Source organism: Pteropus vampyrus, unplaced genomic scaffold, assembly GCF_000151845.1.
Source record: "Pteropus vampyrus isolate Shadow unplaced genomic scaffold, Pvam_2.0 Scaffold556, whole genome shotgun sequence".
Lineage (NCBI taxonomy): Eukaryota > Metazoa > Chordata > Mammalia > Chiroptera > Pteropodidae > Pteropus > Pteropus vampyrus.
In genome coordinates, this window is record NW_011889337.1 from 231,841 (window position 1) to 251,853 (window position 20,013).

At 44.1% G+C, this 20,013-nt stretch overlaps 1 protein-coding gene across 1 annotated transcript in view; it reads right to left on the bottom strand.

Annotated features, from left to right (window-relative positions):
* Positions 1-1,564: 1,564 nt before the first annotated feature.
* The window catches only part of GABRE (gamma-aminobutyric acid type A receptor epsilon subunit), a 20,578-nt gene continuing 2,129 nt past the window's right edge, over positions 1,565-20,013 (bottom strand). Inside the window, exons 2-9 of the mRNA XM_011384033.2 lie at positions 15,712-15,932; positions 15,200-15,267; positions 10,505-10,725; positions 9,683-9,765; positions 8,192-8,329; positions 4,028-4,180; positions 3,721-3,920; positions 1,565-3,439 (exon numbers count right to left, since the gene is read on the bottom strand). Of these exons, the coding sequence (XP_011382335.1) occupies positions 3,080-3,439; positions 3,721-3,920; positions 4,028-4,180; positions 8,192-8,329; positions 9,683-9,765; positions 10,505-10,725; positions 15,200-15,267; positions 15,712-15,932 (1,444 nt within the window). The 3' untranslated portion in view covers positions 1,565-3,079. The remainder of the gene's footprint in view (positions 3,440-3,720; positions 3,921-4,027; positions 4,181-8,191; positions 8,330-9,682; positions 9,766-10,504; positions 10,726-15,199; positions 15,268-15,711; positions 15,933-20,013) is intronic.

Consider the following 20,013-nt stretch of genomic DNA (forward strand, 5'->3'; position numbering starts at 1 on the left):
TGACTGCATTGCAGGCCAATTCCTTCTCTACCTAACTTTGCTCCCTTCACTCTCCCACACAGGCATTGACCCAAAAAGAGCTCCACAATCAACTGACTGCATGCCAATATCATTCTCAGAGACTTCTTCTCAGAAAAACTAACCAGTGGCAGTATTTTGCTATGCATTTTTTTTTTTTTTGCTTTTGCTTTTGTTATTATTCTTAGTATGAACAAAGTTTTCAATATTTTTCTCTAGAGTTACTGGTGTTTTAGTTCATGCCTTTCCCATCCCAAGAATATAAACATATTCACTCATATTGTCTTATGCTTTCTTTAAAATCTTTTTAAATCTTTGATTAATCCATAATTTTGATATAGAGAGGTAAAGACCCAGTTTTATTTATTTTAAATGATCAATTACTTTTCTCTCACTATTTATTTTAAAATTCAATCTTTCCCCCAAATTTTTCTAAGATATAATGTGTCTTTATACTTTTTTCGAATTTCTAGATTTCAATCCTTAACTCCTTTTTTTCCTACTGTTTGTAATTGAAATGCTTAAATTATTAATTTTTGTGCAGTGTTAGCTGCATCTCATGCATCTTAATATGTAGTTTTTCTGCATTAATTTTATTTTTTTAGATATCATGTTCCCAATTATGTTTTTAATTTCTTCATTTTAAAAGAATTGTTTCCATGAGTTTTATTTATTTATTTATTTATTTATTTATTTATTTATTTATTTATTTATTTTGAAATTTACAAATGGTAGGAATTTTTTTTGTTCTTTATTGCAGTGTAATTAAGGAATCTGGTTTACACTATTTCTGTTTCAAAATGCATTTAAATAAGTGCTCACAAATTTACATGTCTTCATTGGTCAGGAGCCAGGCTACCTTTTGTTTTCCCCCTGCATCTTTCTAATGTAAATAAGAATGAGGAGCTATTTGCCTTGTTCTAAATTGTCACTTGTAATTTGCCATTGGCTAGGACCTCAGAAAATACACAGTAAAGACATGTGGGTTTCTTATAGGGAAAGTGTTTGATTATTATTTCAAGAACTTTATACCCAACATGTTGGTTGTTCAGATGCCATTTTTGTCTCCTCCTTGGTTCTTGTTGTTTCTGAGTTCTTTTAGAGTTGGATGTGTCACAGAGTGCCAAGGCAAACACTTCGCAATATACCTTTAGAGACATTTTGTTTGAAGGGTATATCAACCAAGACACTCCTCTTGATGCTTCAATATCTCCATCTTTACATGGTGGGAGTAGTGTTCTGAGTCTGCTGGCCTGTGGGAACATTCTAGCTCTGAGTAAGTGAGGCTAGAATGATGGCCAAAGCAAAAGAGCCATGGAGAGGACCAGAGGCCTAGACGCAGGTAAGATGATCAATAAAAGGAGGCCACCCATTTGGTCACTCTTTTCCTTTCAGTTCTGCACAGAGAGCAGGTACATGTGCATGCTTTGTAGGTCTGTGAGGCCTTGGATGGGAGAGGGAGACAGACAAAGGTTTGGGTTGTTTAAGATTTAAAACCTGAGCTGAAAACAGACTTAAATGCCACAGGAACCAGCCACACTTCGCATGCTTTGCTGATATATTTATTGATATATTTCCCCTTTTCAGGTGATGGTGACAAAAAGCAGATGGATCCCCTACCCAATCCCCCCCCCCACAATAAAATACAGACACAGATTTCATTTAGCATATACAAGCATTGGGGCATGTCCAAATTCATCTCACTGGGTTACCAGATCCAGGAAAGATTGTATCTTGGGGGCAGTCTGAGCACCTAAGGCCCAGAAATTGAGCATGCCAATGTTGAAGAGAGGCTGCCACTCTGGGCCCTGCCACTGGGGTGCCAGCAGAGGCTATAGAATTGAATCATGGTGAACAGAGATGCCTAGCCCTGTCATGCAGTCTAGAAGGTGACAGTGGGCTCCTGTGTAGTTTCCAGTGAGATCCACAGTCCCATAGAAATCTGTGCCTCAGGGTTCTCATCTGAAAAATGGGGATAAGAATCCTGCCCTGAATCTATCACAGGGCTATTATGAGGTTCAAAATAGAAATAATTTGTCAAAAAGTGCTTTGCAATAGATAAAGTGCTATATAAATTTAAGGGACTTCAATTGATTGATTGTCATTGTGAGAGTGCCCCGGGGATAAGAATGGACTGGCTCTGGGTCTCAAGGCCGAAGAAATGGCAGAAATTCTATGCTGTGCCATAGGTTGGCACCAATCAACGCAGGTAATGCCCACTGCAGAGCAGAGTCCTCTTTGTTTCTTGGCCCTAAGAAGTCACCATGGCCTAGCACCTGGGTCAGGGCTGGGAAAAGTCACTAGGGGAAGTTACAATAAGAGTTACAGGGGTAAAGGAGGAGGAAGGAGATGGCATATAAAGCAGGGGGTTATCACTATTATCATACACAAAAATAGAAACCCACTGGATGCAAGGCATTGAATTGGTAGTGCAGATGAGGGACAGAGGCAGAGTGGGGGAGGAGGTGTCACAGCAGCAGAGAGAGGGATACTGTCCCAAAGAGGCTAAATTGCTGGCTCCACCCCTCCTAAAGGGATAATGCCAGTGTCTGTCTATCTGTATGGAAGGGCGGGCAGGGAGATTGAACCAAGAATACAATAATCTGACCTAAGGATTCACACACCCCCCCCACCCGGTTATACTGCTACCCAGCATCTTGAAGAGGTTTCAGAAACAGGCAAGCAGCTGGTCTGTGCACTTTGAGGCTGACGCCAGAGCTAGGCCTGGAGCACTATAAAGACAGTATTGAGATTCTTGAAAAGGGCAATGGGTGTCAGCACTGTTGGGAGATAGTTAATTCGCTCATACATGGGCACGGTGACTGAGAGCCTAGAATTTTTTAAGGCTTAGCATCAACAGTGTTCCTCGAGGAATAGAGCGGGGGCCATTTTACCTGAAATGGGCTGCCAAGGAGATTCAATGAATGGGTCAGGCAGGGGAAGGAAAGACACTCTCTAGTTACTCCTACTGCTGCTGCTGCTTTCCCCCAACCCCCTTGGCAAGGGGTGTGGGACCTCCTGGGGAACATGGAAGGCTGCCCCACAGGGTACCAGCTGGTACCTACAAGTTAAGGCAAACAAGCCAGTAGATCACATTGAAGAAGAAGAAGGTCACTGGGAAAATAACTCGCGAGTAGTTATCCAAGCGGTAGATGTGGATGAAGAGGCGGCCCTGCTGCCACAAACTACCGTTACAACTGCGGGCCATGCACAAGTACTTGCACAACCTGCAGCGGCTGCCAGGGCACTGGGTGCGACCAGGGCGGAGGGATTGCTGAGCGGGGCAAGATGGGCCCTCCTCTTCATCACTGTCCTCCTCGGAGTCCTCGATCTCGCACACAACATCCTGCTGCTGGCGGGCACGGGCGTGGGCAGAGGCGCGGGCACGGAGAGGGGTAAGGGCACGGGCACGGGTAGGTGGCTGAAATGGAGAAGAAAGAAGGGGAAAAAGTCAAGGAAAGATGAGCCAAGCCTAGGTGCTGACTCAGGAGTTTCTGGAGATTCTGTCCTTGGCACATCGTTTTTGCCCCCCAGAATCCCCATCATCACATCAGAAAGTTTATTCGACTCCCCACAACACCCTAGGTTATCCCCCATCACTGTGAGCTGGCCATCACAGTGATGTGCCATGAGTCCTAGTGCCCTCACTTGCATGCCTCCTTACTCCAGAGCCTTGCTACCACTCCCACACCCAGCTCATACATGGCGAACTCTTGGAGAAGTGCGGCTTTTCATGTAGTGGTAGATCAGGAAACTGAGCAGAGCAAACTCCAGCAGAGCACAGATGCAGAAGGCGAAGCAGACACCAATATAGAAATCCAAGGCTGTCATACAGGAGACACGTGGGAAATTCTTCTGGGAATAGGAACTCAGTGTGGTCATGGTGAGTACAGAGGTAATCCCTGTGAAAGCACAAGAGTGGAGGTAGGACAGCTACTGATTACACTGCTGAAAGAACCCCTGAGAAGGCGATCCTGTGCCCAGATAGATGTCTACCTTACCCACTTACCTAAAGAGGTCCTAGCTTGAGCAAAATCACTCTTGATCCAAAAGGAAACCCAGGAGATAATCGTGGTCACAGAAGAAGGGACATAGTTTTGAAAGATATTAAAGCCAAACCGCCTGCTCACATTGAAGAAAAGTGTGGTGACCATGAAATCACCTAGAAAACATAAAAATGCCACTTCATTACAGCACTGACTTGAGGGTCTCCCCCAGGCATGACATGCATATTAAAGATCCCATTGTTCGGCTCATGGGATCCCCAACACAGTCCTAGGATAGAGGCACATTATTCCAGTGCCACATACAGAGGATCAGAAGCCCAAAGAGGAAACACTCTGCAAGAACCATGGTCAGTTAAGAGCTAGGCCAAGGCCAAAACCTTATTTACTTCTTTCTCAGTTCACTGTCCCACACCCTACATCTGTGTTTTCAGGGTGGCAGAAGAGTCAGATGAAACTGAAAAAGCAGCTAGCCCTCTAGATATCACAGCTAATGTCCAGATGGCTGACTGAAGCCTTCATGTTCATTGAGACGACATATCTACTCTGCAGGATCACAGCCTTACACATGCACTGCTGGCCCTTACAATATACAGTTTCAGGAATAGAGCCAGGGTAGCCTGTGCTATGGTGGGGGAAGCACAGAATGCACTTGGCTTCCTTCCTATACATTCATATGCTGGTGAAATGCCTTAATTGAGATGGCCAAAAGAAATCACTCACCCATCCCAAATCTCCGGTGGTTGGCTCCCTGCTCTACAAGAGCTACAGACTCAAGTCTACACTCTAACCTGACACTAATGGCCCACCACGTACTGGCTCCAACTGCCCTCTTACACACACATGCACACAGCACCTTAGCCTGAGCTAATCCCATCTATTCTCAGATTCCCTGCAATAGCTTGCATATTTATACCAATAGTCCAACCCTGGACTTCCTATTCTTAATCTATTACCCTAACTCAAATCGAGTATTTTGGAAAAAACAGAAGAATTAACTGAAAATAAAAATCTAAGTCAGGTCTTCAGAGTATACACCCACAAAGTGGACTGAGGTCTTCACATCCAGTTGGATATCATGTCCTTGATGTTAGCTCTCTCCTTAGATGGTGGTGGCTCCTACAAGACCTGATGACAACCTACCTCTCCAGTTGGGATCTTCTATTGTACCCTTCATACTCTGACGCATTCATCCCAAACACTGCATACCCATCGTGACTCCAAGAATTTGGGGAGGTAGGGGTTTTCTTGAGCCTAGATCATCCCTTTTCACTGTGAAACATCACATTGAATTTGTAATAGCTCAAATGCTGGCTCCTTAGTGAAGCTAATCTCCAAACTCCTACCTCAGTGATACTGTAGAATTCCTTGGCCTTGAATTAAGTAGGCTTTTAAACCCCTTCAGAGTAGGGCTTATGTGATCCCCGTGGCTTGGCTCCTGCCCATCCAAGCCTGGTACAGCCTGGAACCTAGCACATGCTCATCAACAGCTTTGTCTGAAGAGACCAGAACACTAACCTGGCCATGTATCCTCCTATTTTGGAAAGTAGATCACCTGTCCAGCAGATCTGGGTATGTTGCAGCTGAATGAGAGGAGCAGCCTTTCCTACTCACCTTGGCAGCACTGATACTCAAGGGACAAGACTTCTCAGAATCTTCTGGAAAAAGGCAATGAAGTGGTCTGGGGTGAGTGGAATACCTATGTCTAGAGCAGTAGCTTTAGGGATAAAACTTCTCCTCCAAGGATGCTGTAGGGACCACTCACACTTGCCTACTGGCCAGGATGCATTTATCAAGTTCTTAGTTTCTTGCCCTGGGGGCTTGACTGATATTTAAGACAGCCTTACTTAGCTACAACCACTCCCTGAAAAAATTTGCTGAGTTTATATAGTCTTCTTGCAAGAAGATTTATTATCCTATTGGCTTTTTCTGTTTTTATTTTATTTATTCCAACCAAAGAAACTTCTTCACTTGTCAAGAGATAGAAATTTGTCTTTGAAGTCTGAAAGAAGGATACTATCACACACCACTTTCTTATTTCTGAGGAATGCAAGAGCAGGGGTAAAGGGCAAATGGGATAAAAGATACCTGGGGCTATGGAGCCAAAGCAAAAAAAAAAAATCTAAAGATGCTTTCTGCTCTTATCTGCTTTGGCCAGACCCCAGTCGGTCACTGCACTGTCAGAGGAACACAATTAAAAATACTATCCAGAGGACTGGGACTAGAAGGATGAGTAAACCTAAAGCCTTAACTAATGAGGGAAGAAAAAGGAACTGGGGCTATATAGCTTATAAAATAATATGACCCAAGGCTAGAACCATAATACTGGTCTTTTAATCTTGACCCTGTGGAAAAGTGACTAGACTTACTGGAAGTTCAATAGTTTTAGGGGAAAAGAACTAGGTCCAGCAGTGGAAATTCCAGAGATTACAATTTCAGATGATCAGGGAGTGTTTTCTGATAGACAGTTATCTAGATAAGGAAGAAACTCCCTCGAAAGAAAGTGAAGTCCTAATCACAAGTAAGATTTCATCAGAGGTTCAACAGTCACCCGAGAAGGATGACTGACTGACTGGGGGCAAGGTTGGACTCTCTGAGGGCCTCCTGAAACAGACTCTCTGTTTCAATACCAAAGTGGCCAGAGTAGCAAGCTACTACTACATTCTGAACCATTAGGGGCTGAGTACATAACAGATGGAGAAAACTGCTCAGGGACTAACTGGAAGTGGAAGAGTTTCATACCAGTCCCAAAGATAACTATAACATTGGAGAAACCATGATTCCAGATCAACCAGTCTTTAGCAGAAAAGGAAGAAGTCTTCATCTTTTCTCCCCAAGAATTCTCCTCTCTCCCAGGAGGTCTGGTGCTTACCTATTGTCATTGCTTTGTTGATGGTACTGGCTCTGGGGCTTTGTAGTCACTAGGGTACCATTTTGAAACAATGCACAGCCATCTACTAAATGGAACCACTAGTGACTTGAAAGCCCCTGGGCCTTGTCTCCTGCCGTTTTTGATGATGAGTCACACCTGTCTGGGGAAACTGAGGTGCAGAAAGGCAAGAAGCAGGCCCAGGTTAGCTGGCGGAAGAGCAAGGATCCTGAGTCAAATGTAGTAAAGCTGCTTACCCAGAGCCCCTGAGCAAAAGCATTTGTAAAGCAGACCTCTCCCCTTGTCTAATACTATGCAAGCAAAGCTCTAGCCAGATGAGCATGAGCTACCCCTCACCCAGTGACCAACTCAACAAGTAAAGCAAGAATAGATTTTCTGCCTAGCCCCATGGAATCAAAGCAAGATGCCTCCCATGGCAAATGGCTGGTTGAGTGACTGGCTCCATCCGCATTCTGGAAACGATGAGGGCAGTGCCTCCACTGCCCTGACTTGGTCAGTATGTGTGAAGAGGGTTTCCAGGGCTGCTCTGGGAGCAACCCTAGGGAGGTCCCTTGGCTCCTCATTCAGATCACCTAGGAACACAAGCAAAGATGCTCACACCTAGTTGGAAGCTCGAGTTTAAGAGACCCAGGACCCTCCCTTCTGGTCCTTGTTAGGAACAAGGTCAGAAAACCAGTGATCACCATATGTCCATGCTGAATTCACCATGAAGATTTCACAGGAATCTGTGCTTGTCAGAGCTGCTCCTTTAAAATAAAGGTTGATGCAGCAGCCACTGTAGCTGCTGGAACTCCTTCCATACTACCCCAGCCCTCCCCTAGCTGACATTAGACTTCAAGCCTCCACTTCCTATTAGGACAGACTTTGCTTCCAACTTAGCCAGCTTGGATTTGTTCTGGATGTGGAGAACTCACATGAGCTCCATTTCCTAAAGTCATGCAAGTAGGTCAATTGTAACAAAGACTTTAAAACTGAAGGGTCTTCGTGACAAAGCTGGTTGCAAATTCTGACAGTAATATAACTTTATCTACTTACCAACCCTCTCGACCCTCTTAGGAGCTTGGCAAAGCACTTACTTCTTTGCAGATGAGACTGAGATGTAGTTATAAAGTCTCAGTTTCCTCTGCAAACAGTTGTAAGTGCTTAGCATTTATAAGACGGGAACCATGTTCTACAATATTTCCATGGGATAATTTCATAGCATTTCTATGTATAGATGGCCACCTCCACTCATCCTTATCACCCTCTGCTTATAGCCCTGCCCCCAACGTGTACTTACCAGCTATAGTTGAGATAGTTTTGGTCTCGTTGCTCACTCCTGTAAAGTCAAACTGTAAAAGCTTCCAGGAATTACCATCATTGATGTCAAGCTTGAAATCGTCCCACTTGTATATTATCTCATTCTCAGGATAGGAAACTGTAAAGCAATGTGGAAAAGAGGGTCATGTGAGACTGGGAAGCCTAGTGGAGGTCTCCACCCAACATGGAGTCTGAGCAGTGCCTTGGAGTCCTGACTCTGGCCTCACCAGTGTCATATCTTGCCTCTCTTACCTCATTGTTGAAGTCCATTCAGTAACTGCATTTACTGAGCATTCCTCAGTACCAAGCCCCATGCTGGAAATAGAGATGAACAAGGCAGGAGCCCTGTCCTCACGCATTCACATTTTATTGACTAGGACAGTGAGTTTACATCTGTAATTGTTGGAATTGCTCTGAGAAACCTCTGCTCTTAGGGCAGTGGGGAAACAGGGGAAGAAAGATCACTTGGGGACACACCCAGAAAAAATTTCATAGAGTAAGTGACATTCCAATAAGTGTTAAAAGTTTAGTCAATTTTCTTTGTATGGATGAGGCTGAAAGGGTGAGGAGGGTGTTGAAAGCATAGAGAGATGAACATGCCTGATGTATAATGAAAATGCCCAAAGTTCAGGATGCCTAGCTCACAGAGGATGAATGAAGTATGTAGCAGTGGGTAGCAGGGGCCAGTTCTTTGGGGACCAGGCCTTGAGGGACATTTTAAGCAATTGATACATGAGAGTTGAGGAAGTATTTGAAACTAAGAAGTGACCTGGTCTAGATGATTCTTCAGCTAGGTCACTCTGCTCATTATATAAAGATGGTCAGACAGGAATACCAGTTATGGCCAGAGCAGTAATACAGGCATAATACAATGAATGAAGGCAGGATTCAAAGCTATGGCAGTGAAAATGCAGAGTAACAGACAGGACCAAGAGAGGTTTAGAAGGGAACATCAACAAGATGTGTTGATTGATTATATGTAGCAGGTGAAGGGAAAAAAAGCATCAAAGTTCTTGGCTTGAACAACTGAATGGGTGATGGTGCCTTTCAGTGAGATAAGTGGGAACACAGAAGCAACACATTTATTTTAGGGGTAGAGGCTGGGAGGAGACAATGTATTTATTTTTGGACAGGTTCAATTTCAAACTGAAGATGTTGCAAAAGTCCAAGTGGAAGGTAACAAAGACCTAAACCAACATAATGACAGTGGAGATGGACAAAAGCAGACATACTCAAGATACACTTCAGAGGTTGGTGATTGACTTGAGATGGGGTAGAAGGGAGAGGGAGTTACCCAACATAAGGCCCAGGTTGAGCAATACAGCACTGTCAACAGGAAAAGAGATGAATATGAATTGGGTAGCCCTAGGCAAACTTGGCACCATCTTAGGAGAAATATAAAGAGCAAGGATGAGAAAAAGAAGGGGCCCGGCATGACTCTAGGGTCCCAGAAACCTAAGAAGGTACTCACAGCTAGAGAAAGACAGAGGGCAAGAGTGAGAATCCATTGGAAATTTGAGCATGTGGAGTGAACATCTAGCATCAATGATCATCCTGGAAGGAAGAAAGGAACTTCATTAGTCTGGTCCTTAGCATTTAGGTATCCACCTAATTTGGGCCTGGGGACCACCACGAGTGAGTGGCAACAATGGGATTTGAGACAAAGAGCTCAAAGGAAAGACAAAAAGAGAAGAAGAACAGCTTGGAAATATTTGGCTACTCTGGTCTCCAACATTGGAGAACTGTAGGGACCAACTAGATGATGGGCTTTTGTTTCTTGCCCATCCCAGCTTCCAGGACCTGCCAACATTCTCCCATTCTCTACCACCTCCCCACCCCTATACCATCCATTCACAAGCTTCCCTTGCCAGGTATTCAGGTATCTAGCTCATCTTTGGTATCTTTCCAATCGCTGTGTTACTGCTCCTCATAGACAATTCCACCACTGTGGACATGTCTTTACTTTCAGTGTACACTTAGGATGGAATTGTCTGGGCAATGCAGTCATACTGGTGAATTCTAGTGGAAGGAGCTCTGGACTTGAAACCAAGTCACTGGGTACAAGTCCCAGCTCTGCCGCAAATTTGGTGTGCGGACTTAAGCAATATCGTTCTATCCTGAGGTCTTGGTATCTGTGTCTGTACATGAGGGGTTTGAGTCATGGTCTAGGGAAGCTTGGAAGGGCCCTTAGAAGTATCATTCAGGATGAAACCTCTATCTATGTTTCTTTAGTAAAAATTCTCAGAAGAGGAAGAAGAGTCCCAAGAGGTAAGAATCCAGAGGTTTGACGTACCTATCTGTGTACAACACCTTGCCATCTTTGTGGATGCGAACCATGTGGTTGAGTCTGGTGACCCCATAATCGTGGATCCTCTTAGAATTCCTAAAAAAGGTGTCTGGGATCCATAACTGGCTCACCACGTCACCATTCAGAACAAAGCTCTCAAAGCTGCCGTTGTAACGGAGGCGTTCATCATACCAGGTCTGGCATAAGGTAATGTCAATGGAGTATTCCTGGTGGGAAGAATAAAAAAGCACACATTTGGGGTTGTGCAGACAAAGAACATTCTCATGGCATGCTGTGATGGGCCTATCAAGCAGATAGGAAGCCACTTAGGTTTGCACAGAGGAAAACAACATGAATTTGGCTGTAGGAGTTTTCTATTTCCAGGTATTTCAAAAAGAAAGGAACTTTTCCAAATGGATAACAGTCTGGGAAGATATATGTCATCTAGAAACAGAAAGACAATAGTGGCTTAATTGTATGGGCTGGGCTCATCATGTCACCACTCCCTTATAGGGCTGTAATGCTACTCCAGCCAGGTCAACACCATCTTAGCCCCCACAGCTTCATAGCAGATCAAAGATCTCAACTCACATTCACCAACACGCACAGCTTTGATTGTATACAGCAAAGTTTCCCCTTTCAGCTTTTATTTGGGGAAGAAAGTTGTTAATTAACCAAACTCCTTCATCCTTCAGAATTATATTAAAAAATGAAGTGCTTTGAGCCGCAAGAGAAATTCTTTAGTCTCATGCTTTTTGAATCATTTTTGTTTTGTTTTGCTTTTCCTTTTAAACAAGGGCACCTAACCTCTGAATGTGTGTGTGTGTGTGTGTGTGTGTGTGTGTGTGTGTGTACACATAGATATATCTATGATTATTTGGTCTCCAGATAGTTTCTCTTTCATAAACTGTTAAACATCAAGAAAGATATTTCATAGGAAGAAGCATGAGAAGCTAGAAATTTATACCACTGGAACTGAAGAGAATCAAAACAGACTATAATAGAACTGCAAGCAGCTTGAACACCAAATACCAGAATTGGACCAAGGTAGAACTTTGAGGGCTAGCATGACTGCCTTTACTTTAGAGTTGGGTAAACTGAGACTCAGAGAGAAAGGGGCCTGTTCAAAATCACATAAATTAACAGCAGCACACTGGCTCTGATGTTCAGAGCGCCACAATCATATCCTTGTCCTGGAACAACCTTCACTGATCTTCCCTTCCAGTGCTTACTTCACTTGAATTAACAATCCCTTTGGGTACCAAGGTCCAATTTCCCTCTGCAGATTCCCTAGGTCTTTCTCTTGAGTTATCCTGTATCAAACAGTAAACACCATCCAGACATCCACAACCCTGGAAGCCAGTAGAGCCCACGGGGGGCAATGCCCAGACCAAAAGATGATGATCGCCACTGCCAAATTGCTGGGACCCAGCCTCCCAGACTGGGAATGTTCCCTGGAGTAATCCAAAGAAGTAAACAGAAAAAAAGTGGCAGAGCTGGCTACCATTCACATAGGAGCCCCAGCCCTGCCCTGCCCAGATCCTCTAGCCTTCACAATCGGCCTTCAGAGCATTTCTACAGTCCCAAGTGTCTGGCAGTTCCAAATTGGCCCGCAGAGTCTCCTTCGTTCTCAGGCCATGTGAAGTACTTGGTGGTAGAGGAAGACTTCTCCTCTGCAACCCACGATGTGCTCCTACTGTGCTATAGTGTTTCAAATGAGCAGTTAATTTCCATTTAACCAAATATCAAATGTAGGTTCACTACACACCAACTGATAACCAGCAGTTCTATTTTTCTCCATTCGACAAGGTATCTTCGGATATACACCTCTTTTAGCTCAGTCGAAACTCTAGAAATTTGGCGTCAAGGAATTGGCTTAATTAGAATTGCTTGCAATAACTACTGTTGATACTGTGTAGGGCAGTCATTTCCAGAGTGGTCACTGCCTTCTAAGCTCAAGCCAGGAGACTGGTAGAAACATTTCATTTAAATCCTCATGCTCTGGGCTCAGGTTTTTCTCCATGAAAACAATTCTTGTCCTCTAGGTAACATCTGACTGAAGGGTGTTGGAACTCTCCTCAAACAACCACTCCTACTGTGTAATAGAATACTGGAGATTCAAAACCTTGCTGAGAGGCTCAGTTGCCTCAAACACAATGAGGATCCCAGTGACAGCCTTGCATGTCATGAAGGGCCAAGGAGATAAATATGCTCTGTTGATTGGTAAGTGTTGTGGCTGTGTGAGAGAGACATGTGCTCCCTCTTCACCAAGCGTAGCACTCTACAAGTGTCACCAAGGCTGTACAAGAACTGGGACCTCCCACAGCTTTCAGAAACAATTTGGAACTATATAAAAGGCCTGACTTCGGAGAAAATTTAATACCACATGACTGTTTGGAATCTTCTAAAGGTACTTGGCTAAAGAACCACCTTAGTAGCCAAAGAAAATCGAGTTATTGGCTCCTATTTAGACCAGTTCTGTGTTGCATGCCAGGTTTGGTTGCTGCCGAGTTATTAAACTGTATTCCTCTAGATTGTCAGGTGTCAGCACTTCCTGGCACCTCAGGTGAGGTCAATGCTGCCAACATTAATAGGAGCAGAGTGTGGGACCACACGACTTTGACCTCTGGGTCTTGCTCAGAACCCATTGCTTCTTAGTATAACAATGATTTAAGTCAAGTCGATCGCTAAATTCATACTCATTAAGTAGTAAGCACACTGATAAAAGCAAAAAGTAAGTCTGACAACAAAGGAAGAGAAAAACTTTAAAATGTCAACGGAAACTCAAAAAGATCTATTTGGTTTCATGCTTCTCTGCTTCCTTGTTATTTCCCAGCATTCCATTCTAGTAGTTACAGGATTTTACATGCTTCAGTAGGAAAACATAATAGCCATGTGTAGTAGACAGACTCTAAGATGGCCCCCAATGATCTTCACTCCCTGGAGTCCATGCCCTTGTGTAATCCTCCCCACTTGACTGTGGGCTAGACATGACTTGCTTCTAATGAACAGAATACCACAGAAGCAATGCTATGTTACTACTAAAATTAGATTACAAGTTTATGGCTTCCATTTCTAATACCTCTTCTCATGCTCTTGCTCAGCCTGAACGAAGCCAGCTGCCATATTGTGAGCTACCTTGTGGAAAGGCCTACATGGCAAGGACAATGGGAGGCCTCCAGGCAATAGCCAGAGAATAACTAAATCCTGCCATCAGCCATGTGAGACCTTCAAAGTGGACCCTCCCTCAGTTGAGCCTTCAGATGAGACCCCAGACTCAACTGACACCTTAACTGCAGCCTCGTAAGAGACCTTGAAACAGAGGATCCAGCTAAATCATGCCTGGATTCCTAACTCACATGAGCTGCAAGCTAATTACTATTTGTTGTTTTAAAACACTGTATTTTGAGATAATTTGTGACATAGCAATACATAAGTACACCATGCCTCAAGAACCAGGTAGCCAAACAAAGCATCACAGGGAGAAACCTCATTCTTCCACTCAGCCTAAGTAAACACCTTGATCTACCATAAATGTTTACTTACCTTTGAGTGTCTATTTGCAAATCCCGCCTCAAAGCCTAGACTCTGAGCTCACCCAATCAGATAGTGCTTGTTGGGTACCAGTTGGTATGCTAAAACTATGTCTGACCTGGTCCAGGCCAAGTCTATGACTGCAATGAAGTTAGTTACTACAGCCTTTCTCATTGTCAGGCTCTCTGAAGATGAAAGTGACTTTTGCAGAATCTCTTTCATAATGCATTTGCTCAGCTAACATACGCAGAATCCTTTACATTATGGAGACCATACTTGATAGAGCAAGGCAGACATAGAGCACATCATTACAATATAACAAGCTAGGGAAGATCAGGTAAATGACTGGGATAAGATCTGAATGCCAAAGAGAGGACTGTGGTATAAGAAGGGAGCAATAAATAGCTGTGGAGGTCAGGAAGGATGCCATGAAAGAGATGTTATTTGAGTTATACCTTGAAAGATAAGGCTTATGAAAAATAGAAAATTGGAGCAATGGCATACTAAACAAGAAATAGTTTGAGCAAAGGCTCAGAGGTACAAGATAGTTTGGGAACACCCATAGTCTACTGTGACTAGATCACGTGGTCAGGAAAGGAGTTAACAAAAAAATCCCTGAGTTAGTTCCAGCCTTGATTGCTGTAGCGCAGGGTTGAACTTCATGCTTTAAGCAGGATCAGGACTGCAGGAGGCATATCACTCAGGAAGCCAGATGACCTGGGGTAGGCAGAGACCTTGAATTTTGTGTATGTCCAGTAGGATATAATAAAAGCTAACTGGGGATAGTACTGACACTAGAATGTTTGTAGTGGAACAGGAGAGAAGAAATCAGGGCAAAAGGAAAGAAACAGCCTTAGAGCACGAGTTGGTATAACTATAGACTTAAGTCCATAAAAAATCGAGCCATTCCATTGTGTTGTTTAAAGGTGCTTTCTTGTTTTCACTTTGAATGAAAGACTGGAAGATATAATCTGGATTCTAAAGGTCTTCTTCAGGCAGGTTTTCCAACCTCCTTCTCAAGTAAGTATTGATTAAAATCTCTCCCCTCGCCCCAAACTTATGTTATGGACAGAGATAAAAAAAAAAAAAACCACATACAAACATGTGAAAGGCCCCATGGATTAGATCCCTGAGCTAGGAGATACTGTATCAAAGCTCAGTACTCACCATGTTCGGGACAGAGATAGGACCAAGGGTGTTGACAGAGAGCACGACAGTGATCACAGTGGGCTTCTCTGTAAGGAAGCAGAAGTGGCAGAGGTGTGTAAAACAGGGGCATGAGGCAAGGGAGGGTGTGATCGGAGAGAAGGAAAGGGGAGATGAATAAGGATTATACTACATGAGTTTCAACATCTGATCCTTTTCTTTCTTTGTTCTTTCATGGTAAGATCCAATTCATGGACTGTTAAGAGTTGGACATACCTCAAAGGTCATATCATCTAGTCTAGTCATCTCATTCTATAGTTGGAAAAACTGAGGGTAAAAAGAAAGGAAAAGTCTAGACCAAGGTAATGGCATTGCTGAGACTATAGTTGATATCTCTTACCTGATAGATCAGCAAGAGATGTTCTTGTCCACATGCATGGCACCCTCACCTATACCACAGGTCTGTTCGCCATATTTATACCCTTAAAGCCTCTCCCCTCCAGGGGAGGGGGGAGAACTGTTTTGTTACTCACCACCAATGCCAGGGCGCAGTCTGTGGTCATAGTTATTCAGCATACTGTCCAGTATTTGAGTGGCTGCTAGCAGCTTTCCAAATCTGCGAGGAGTATCAATAGCAGTGGGCTTTATTTCTTCAGCAGGGAGCTTCTTTTGGGGAGCCTGGGGCTTGGGGCCATAGACATCATCAAGACCGGCAGAGGGTCCCTTCTCTGATTCAGCATGAGGTCCTTCAATCCTAGAACATACAAATAAAAAAATAAAAAATGAAGTTCTGTCCCCCACTCCGTAGGGACCCCACCTGGTGCCTTTTGAGACAGAAGCAAACCAAAATAATCTGCAACCCAAGTCATAGTGACTAGCATCAGTAAATTATGAGCCAATAACAGATTTCATTTATTTATTCTAAATCTTGCTGCTCTTTAGGAACTTTCCATGTTATTCCCCTTTTATGGTAATTCTTTATTTAAAAAATCAATAATAAAACCAAGCTCGATATTTTAAAAGAATGTTTCAATGTAAAATGATGAAGGCATCGGTGGTATGAGCTCTGGCCAATCAGCTGCCATTACTAGCCTTGCTCCAGTCTGCCTGACCAGCACTTCCAGAAAGCAAATGGGCCGGCAAAGGGCCAAGACTGCCCAGGAATGTTCAGGAAAGCCAGAACAGCCACTCCCAGAGAAGGCTAGACCACTGTGGAAATAGTTTGCATTTCTTCACTTCTGTAATACTCATTGCATTGGAGTTGGAGGCTGGTGTTCGGGGGAAGCTCTAAGCCCTGAGAACAGGCAGGAATCATTCACCCACAAACTTGTGATCCAGGAAATAGATGGCCAGCAGAAGTCCAACCTGAGTGCCACAGCCATGCGCCACAGCCAAAAAATAATGAGAATTAAATTAAAATAAAAATTTTAAAAGCCACCTGCTCATGTATGAAGTCAAGGTCAAGTTACATTTTCTGGGAGGCAGTGAGGAAAGGGATGCCAGAAGACTTTTGAGGTTCTGGTCATATTCTAGTGCCTGATGTGGGGTATTGACATCGATATAGTCATTTTCTGACAACTCATCACGTACATACTTATGATTTGAGCACTTTTCTGAATATATGCTCTAATTCAATAAAAAGTGTTTTGAAAAATAAAAAATGCTAATAAAAATGTGTTAATATATAGACCTTATTTGGACCCTGATTTTAAAAGGCAAAGTAAAAACAAAACAAAACAAAACAAAAAACATTTATGACAAAATAGGGGAGATTTGAACACTGACTGGATAATTTCTTCAGTATGAGGAAATTATTCTAAACTTTTTGTTGTAATAGTGGCATTTTATTGCATTTTCGGAGTCCTTATAACTAGGAATACATACATACTAAAATAATTACATGTGAAATGATATGTCTGAGATTTGCTTTAAAATAATTTAAGTTGGAAATGGAGAGTAGATTAGGTACAGAGAAAATAAGAGTGGCCATTAGTTGATAATTAATGAGGCTGGTGGTGGGTACACAGAGAGTCACCCTACTATTTCCTCTACTTCTATATATCTTTGAAAAAAGTTTTATAATTAAAAGCTTTTCAAAAAACCGTCAGGAAAACTAATCTGGAAAGCAGGAGAGTAGTTTCATTTGGATAGGAGCATGAACTAGGAGAGGGTGTATGGTGAGGCTGGTGAGGGTGGGGTGGAGGGGACTAGAATTTTCTATTCTGTGGTCTAGTGGGGGTTACATGGGCATGTTTATTTTGTGCAAATCCATTGAGCTGTTCACTCATATTTCTATACTTTTATATTTGTATATTACACTTCCAAAATGATTTTAGTTTTAGAAAGCTATCAGGAAACTTGCTTCCTAAAATAAAGGGTTAACAAGGCAGGAGATGTGGGCATGGCCTCTGTACTGCTGACCGCAGGATTGCCAGCTTGAGCATCAAAATGCATTTTCCTGTATATCTCAAGCTCTGGAATACAGATGTGCCAAGCCTATGCCATTTCTCATGTTCGAAGTGGCTAATTTACAATGGGGCAAGGGAAGAATTGAGCTTAGGTAAAGCAGTTTCCATTTCCCCCAGTCCCCTGAATAGATAGTGCAGATGGGGGGGGGAGAGGGAGAGCAGGGGCCTGAAACCTCAAAAAATGAGTGACATGGCTGGGAGTATGGTATAATCAGGACTGGCATTGCAAGCCAAGACCACCCAAGAACCTGTAGCGGCTCCTCCCAGATGTCTGAAGCCAAAAACAAGAACCCTGAGATTCAAGAGGCAAACAAATAAACAAGTGAAAGCCCGGAACCACTAAAGCACCTCTGCTCCCAGACTAGTCTGCAATGAAAATGTTGCTGTAATTCTACAATTAGCTTTTCTCAGTAAAAACAAAGTGATCCCCTTGATAAGTACAGTACCACTTTGTAAATTATATAAATGTCTAACCACTATGCCGTACACCAGAAATACAAAATATTAAATGTCAACTGTAACTGAAAAAAAATCGCATGAACAAAAACACCTTCATCCAGGATCCTTAGGGTTAAGAAGCTGCTGACGGTGCATACGTTTTCTCGGCCAGCCATTAAGCCCACATTTAGGGCAATAAGTAACAAAAACTTGAAAAACACTCATGCACTGGACTAGTGTAACCCTTGCATGGGGGCTTTTCAGGCACTCACACCCCTCTAGATGTGAGGATCCAAGACCGAGGTGAATTTTTTGCACCACCTCCCCCCACTGAAGATGTTCACTCAACTGGATGAAGGGAGAGGAGGGAACATGAGAAGGGCCACTGGATTTTTTTTTCCAAATCAACCCTCTTTTTCACCTTACAGATGGAGAAACTGAGGCCCAGATGGGGTAAAGTTGTGCCCAAAGTCACACAACTGATTCGAGGTGAGCCTTGACCAAAGCGAATATTTCTGGTTCACTTCACCCCACCCCTACCACTCAGCAAGTCAGGGCACCTGTGAGTCAGCTTCTTAACCCTAAGGATCCTGGATGAAGGTGTTTTTGTTCGTGCGATTTTTTTTCAGTTACAGTTGACATTTAATATTTTGTATTTCTGGTGTACGGCATAGTGGTTAGACATTTATATAATTGAAGAGCTTAAGAATTCTAGGGTGGGGAGAGAAGCCATCTTTCCTCTTCCCCAAACGGAGAAGCAAGCCACAGCCCCAGTGCTATGGAGATTTTGAGACTGTTTGACAGATCAAGAAGCTTAGGAACACTTGACAGTTCGTAGTCAGCAGGAAATCAATCCCCCAAATATGAAGCTATCCTTTTCCTCCCTAAAAACAAAAACAAACAAACCATCAACAACAAACAAACAAAAAAAACCAAAACAAAAAACAACAAACAAAAAAAAAAACAAATGCAAGGGACAACCTTCCTGGCAAAGTCCCAGGGTGAGAAGAAGGCGTGAGAGAAGCTGCCTGCTCAAGGGAAACCTGCTGCTAGCTTTTGAAAAAGTGAGGAGGAATTGAAATCCACGACCCAAACCACAGACCTCAGAGAGTAACATTCCTGGCCTCTGGCTCCAGTCGTCCCAAGACCCAGCAGGGTGCCTAGGGCGAGGGACTGAGGAAGGAAGTGGGAGGCTGGCGGCGGAGAGGATGGGGTGGATAGCTGCGGCAGGAACACTGACACTAAACCAGGGCTCCTGCCTGGGACTAGCAGCAAGAGGAATGGAGAGAAGGAAGCAAGTAAAGTCAGAGTTCTCTGGCGCGGTGCCTGGTACTCGGGAGGCGCTCAGAAAAAAAAATCTTTTAACGAGAGGACAGACTAGCCAGCACTCAAACATTTTAGGCACAGTCTTGACACCCCCGCCCCAGTTCGCGCACCATTCGGGGTGCCCCCTTCCCAAAGTCCTCCAATCCCTACCCCTGTCCCAATCCCCAGAAGCCCGAGCCTGCCGTGACCCATAGCCTCGCGGGCCTCTAGCCTCTTTTAACGGAAGACTCAGAGAGCCGGGGCGCGGTGGGGGGGGCATACTGATCACCGCAAGGGTTTGGGGAGGGGGAATCCCGGGACAGGAGCGGCCAGGAAACGGGCGTCCCGCCTGCCTTCCTGGCTGCCGGTTGGGGTGCCCAGCGCGCCGCTCCTAGGAGAAGCGGGGTACAGGCTTGCAGCCGTTTGGGGTGCCCAGCGCGCGGGTCCTAGAGAAAGTGGGGTGGAGGTTTGCCGCCGTTTGGGGTGCCCAGCGCGCCGCTCCTAGGGGAAGCGAGGTATAGGCTTGCAGCCGTTTGGGGCGCCCAGCGCGCGGGTCCCAGAGAAAGTGGGGTGTAGGTTTGCCGCCGTTTGGGGTCTCCAATGCGCCGCTCCTAGGGGAAGCGG